A 5245-nucleotide genomic window follows, 5' to 3' on the forward strand; every position below is an offset into this window, starting at 1 on the left:
ATCGCGTCGCAAGCTTTTAGCTTACCAACAACGGCTCTCTTGCCCTACGTCCATCGCTCTGTGTGACACTTCGTTGCCCAAGCCTGCTGCAGTTATCATGACCACCACGGCCGGTGGTAGCGGCCTAAATGTCTATGTCCTATTGTATTCTATAGATGTTATAAAGCAAGGCCCACCAAGCAAGACTAGTTTTGTTGGATAAATACAGAAATGTCCTACCTTCCTTTATTTTTCTTTGGAGAAAAACAGAAATGTTTCCTTCCTTCTTGCTGCATCCTTGCTTCTAGGCATGTTAAGACGCCTGCTTTCTTACTCGACATTCAACAGCAAAGCAGTAGCGCCGATCGTTGGCAGCCGGTTTCTGTGCACAGCCAAAGAGGAAGAAGTAGGCTGCAACGATGAGGGCTTACTTTCCAAGAGGGCGCTTATGCAAGAGGAGGGTTTCACGGAGCCGCAGATTCAAGCCGTCTTGGCTGCGCAGCCACGGAGCGACAAGCTTGCCTTGCTTCTCACCATTCTCAAAGATCGTGGCATCACTGGCGCAACAGCAGGCGCTCTTGTCTCTTCCAGAAGCCAGCTTCTCCGCTGCAATCTCAACCGATTCTGCTCGTCCTTGCAGGTTCTTGAAGATGCAGGCATTAGCCCTGCCCTCCTCAAGACATCTATTTTGAAGAAGTGGGTTAATCTCTCCCCAGTCGCCCGTGCTGTTCATCTGCAACAACACCTCCCCTTCTTGCAGGACATTGGCTTGTCCCTTCAGGATAGCTTCACTGCAATGGTTAGATCTCAGTCGTTGGTGAGAGTTTCAGTTGAGAAGCGGCTGAAGCCTCTCTGTGAGATTCTGTGTAAGAAGGGGGTTTCTAAGTTTGCCATTGGCAAACTATTTGTAGACCACCCTTACCTATTTGCAGCCTCTGAAGCGAAGTTTCTCGAGAAGATACAAGTTATTGAGGAGTTTGGCTTGGATTTGAGTACTAAAAATGGTGTCCGTGCTCTGAGTCTTTGGTCACGGTACTCTGTCCAGAAACTGCGTTCGAAGCGTGATTTCCTGAAAACATTGGGATTGACACATGAAGAGGCTACATTTATGGTCCGAAAAATGCCTTGTGTGCTAAGCCAACACGAAGAAAAAGTAAAGAGGAAGTATGAGTTTTACCGGTACACTACGAAGTTAAGTCTGGAGTATATGATGAACTCTTCCGCCTTGTTTACATGCAGCTTGGAAAAGAGAGTGCTGCCTCGATGGGCTATTTTGCAAGATCTAAAGGAGAGAGGGCTGCTTAAGAAGCCTGTGTCTTTTGCAGCAACGGTTGCACTACCAAATAAGCAATTTGCAAAGAGATTTAAAGTAGATCCAGAGAAATTGTTGTGATGTTTACCTGTTGGGCTTGCATTCATATCAACCCCATTGATTGGTGCTCGTTCAATATTGCATTATTGTGGAAAGGATCTCTTTATAGTCAAGAGTAACCTCAGATTTGTAAAAGAGTTGAGAACAACTCCTGAATTTTGAGCCATTAGAATGCCTGCATATGTTTAACTTGGATGTGGAAATTGTTTTTGGAGAGTCACTTGAATAGCTTTAACTGTTTTCAGCACCTGAATGCAACATTATGAAGCATGAGGAAATGCCTATGGTGACACTTGAAAGAGGAAGTGCGCATGGTGACGCAGCATGCTTGAATAGGAGGAAAATTTGTCCTTTGGTTCAGCACATTGTTGCTCTCTTGCATGTGAAGAGTCATTGGAACGCCTTATCAGAAGTGCTACTAATTTGATCGATGGAAAGGCTGCCCATGGAGTGTTTGATCAAACCTCCGACATTTGGACTTAGTAGAATGGTTCCAAAAATTGGGGAGTTACATAACTCCAGATAACCATGCGTGGCTGCTGCTTTTGATGAAGGGTATGCTGGAAAGCCTGCTCTGATACCAATTGTTAGAACTAGGGTTGCAGGAATGCACACAAAGATGGAGAAGCTCAGTGATTTATCTCTGTGAGAATGTAGGGAATGATGCGCTGCAAGTTTGTTGCGGATGCCCCCAACTCAAAAGAACAAAGAAAGGCTTTTTAGGTTCGTGGATGCTACTGGCTGTGCTTTCAAGTGTGAAGTTTTGTTGACTATCTACAGAGGTAAATTCATGTATGCTTTTGATATCACTTTGCAGCATGCAATGCGAGTAACCTTGGCTCTGAAGCCTTTCAAAAGGTGGTCAAGAGGTTGAAGACATTATGCACCCAACCTCTGATAAGAACCAAGATATACATTTTCTTTTATTAGCGGGCATGCAGATCTTTCATTGTGAAGTTTTCATCATAGTTGTGACCAGCTGATATTGTAGAAATTCTTCCTATTTTTAGTGGTGGGTATGGCCTATCAACTACCTTTCTTGTTGCTTTAATACTTTCTATGTAAGGTTTTTTCTTGTGCTTGGCTTCATCGTGGCTGAGTCTGCCCTTGATCTTTGGAGCCATGACAGAAACCCAGACCAGTGAACTTTGTGTTGATGCATGCTTATGTGTGTGAGCGTGTGGTGCGTTATGTGTTGAAAGCATCTAGTTCTTACCCTCTATTGGGCATTGATGATGTTAGTGGGGATTTTGTCAATACTATGCATGATGAAGTCGATGGCGTATGGGTGATTACCATGAGTCTATAGCTACATTTTCCTTCATAGGGGAATTTGCGATCTGCCTGGATTTGTCTGGGTACATATATATTTATTACTCCTGTTGCAAGTACTTTTATGCAGGTTTTGAAGGTTAGCCACAAAAGTTTATTTGCGTTATCTGCTTTGGTTAAAATACACGGCGAACTTTGTGGTTTAGAATCTTTTGTTCTCCCTCAAACATGACCTAGATAAGCACAGTAAGCAAGCTTATGAGCTATACTCCTTATGAAGGTGTGTGCTGGGTTTGGCTGATGTATGGAGCATACGAAGTACAAAAAGTGGGCATGTTCTTGTGGTAGTGTTCATGATGGTTTGCGAGGGCCTGATTTGAATCTGTCAAGCATTTCCATTTTTTTAACCCTCATCCATAGAGGGATTTTGTTTCAGGGGCTCCCATTGTTCTGAGTTTTACCAAACATTGAACGAAGAAGAAATTGAGCAAATACCATTAAAGAAAGTGATAATCAAAATTTCAAGTACGCTCTGTAAACTGTTTTTCTAGCCATAATGGTTGGCTTTCATAGTAGAATTGATCTGCAAATTACCCCCCCCCTCCTGGTCATTTTCTGTTCTTGATCTTGAGGGTCATTATGTGTATTGTGTAACTTTGAAGGGTTATGGAGCTTTATGCTCTTTGTGATTGAATAACAGTAAAGGTGTCAGTTTCTGTACTTAATGTGGAAACTTTAGTTGTTTTTCTAGCATGAAAATAAAGTGTTTCTTTTGGTGAGACCTGAAAACCATTAGTCCATGATAGGTTTTTTCCTCAAAGCTGAACTTACCTCTTGGTGATGCGGACACTTCGAGGCAAGTTTTATTTTGAAACAAAGCTAACTCAAAAGAAGACTTTTTGACTCACAATGTAGACGTACCTTAGTCACATCTAAGATTCGTCCCACCGAGCACTACTCTTTACCATGATTCTAAAAGTGCATTTTGGCAAATAGTGGACCGTGAGCGTTACATGTCAACCATCTCCTTTTTGAGTATTTTAAAAAAACTAGTACGTCACCGCCTTTGGTTGCGGCTGTGCAGACTTTCTTAGCTTTGCGTATAAAAGAATCGCCTTCAACAGAGCGGCATCGCCTCTGCTGAGGTCCACATGAACTCTCTTAGCCATATGTGGATATTGGGCCCCTTGACTCTACTTAGGGCGCTCTCTCTCTCTCTCTCTCTCTCTCATATTAGGTGCAAAAATGACGGACATTGCCAATGGAGCTTCTTCAAGTATGCTCAGAAAAAGTGATGCAATTTGAACTGATGTAATCACAAAAGGTTATCACATGAGAAAAATTATTGATATCTGCTAATGTAACTTTATCCCAAAAGCCATGCAAAATGCTATGTTACATCGATTGAAACTTCAACATGACCCACATGGATTTTAAAGGGCCTAAATGGTGATAACTTTTGAGCTTTAGCTTGGAGAATAGGACACAATGATATCCACATGCACAGAAGCAAGAGAGACATTATATAGGAGTGCAATGACCTTGTTGTCCTAAGGCAATCAACTTATGCAGCTTTTAACTATGCCTTGCCTTTCTGCAACTGGCTTTCTAGCATGTAAGCTATTGAACGATTCATTTTTCTCTCATTGTTGGGTTCCCTAATGGACAAACCTTGCTCGACACTTCACCTTGAAGGCCCTACGCTACCATCATCCACCTCTACTCTCCTTGGAGAGCATTTGATTTCAACATTCATCTTAGGCACATCCCCCTTAGAGATTGTACACTTGCCAGACAAAAGCTCATGATCAATCGTACACTTGTCGGACAAAAGCTTGCGAGCCAATGTTCTTCTGTAAAATGCTTCTCTAGAATAAATATATAGCTGTACATGGCAAAACAAAAAGAGCAGAGCTCTACACGCAAGCGCTTCTCTCAAACGGTGCGCACATGAAAGCTCCGCTTCAGCAAAGGGTTCACATCCGCAAGCACAGCATTCTGGCGCTTACTGGTCAAAAATGACGCTCTCCATCTTTTTTCCTCTCCCCAAGTGTGGTAGATTGGTTATGCCATTTTCCTTTTGAATAACAGGTCTCGAGTTCAACTCTCCTAGTCTTTAAGGTCTCGTGGATAGTTTCTTACGACGTTAAAACTCTCTTCTTCTTCTCTCTACCACGATGTAGCTCTCTCCTCAAAAATAGGTCTCTCTCTCTCTCTCTCTCTCTCTCTCTCTCTCTCTCTCTTATCGCTTTGACACCAGCCGTTGCGTCTAAGGGTGGGTTCACAGTGGGGAGGCGGAAGAAAAGAAGTAAATGCCAACTTCCGGGTGGAGGAGAGGCGTTTTGTACTCTTCCACCATCTACTTGTTCACACAGGAGAGGTTGGAAGAGGGAATGGGAGTTTTCTTTCGCCGCTTGATGTGAACACAGTGGAGAGGCGGAAGTGCAAGTAAAGGACAAAAATTCACTCTTTATTTATTTGTAAAGTATCACATGATATAGGAAAGTGATATTTTTGTGCTGATGTGGAGGGTGGAAGAGGGCATGGGCGGGGGGTCGGATGTAAGGAAGCCAATTTCTTCCAATGTGAACAGCCTTGTCCATTTGGTGTGAGCTCATTCGT

At 43.0% G+C, this 5245-nt stretch overlaps 1 protein-coding gene across 1 annotated transcript; it reads left to right on the top strand.

The window, feature by feature from the left end:
- Positions 1-228: 228 nt before the first annotated feature.
- On the top strand, positions 229-2508 carry LOC147421849 (transcription termination factor MTERF8, chloroplastic-like). The gene has a single exon (XM_086503269.1). It carries the CDS (start codon positions 290-292, stop codon positions 1370-1372), a length of 1083 nt encoding a protein of 360 aa, XP_086359395.1. The 5' UTR covers positions 229-289; the 3' UTR covers positions 1373-2508.
- The last annotated feature ends 2737 nt before the right edge of the window (positions 2509-5245 follow it).

Source organism: Adiantum capillus-veneris, chromosome 27, assembly GCF_014529385.1.
Source record: "Adiantum capillus-veneris isolate H3 chromosome 27, ASM1452938v2, whole genome shotgun sequence".
In the NCBI taxonomy this organism is placed as follows: domain Eukaryota; kingdom Viridiplantae; phylum Streptophyta; class Polypodiopsida; order Polypodiales; family Pteridaceae; genus Adiantum; species Adiantum capillus-veneris.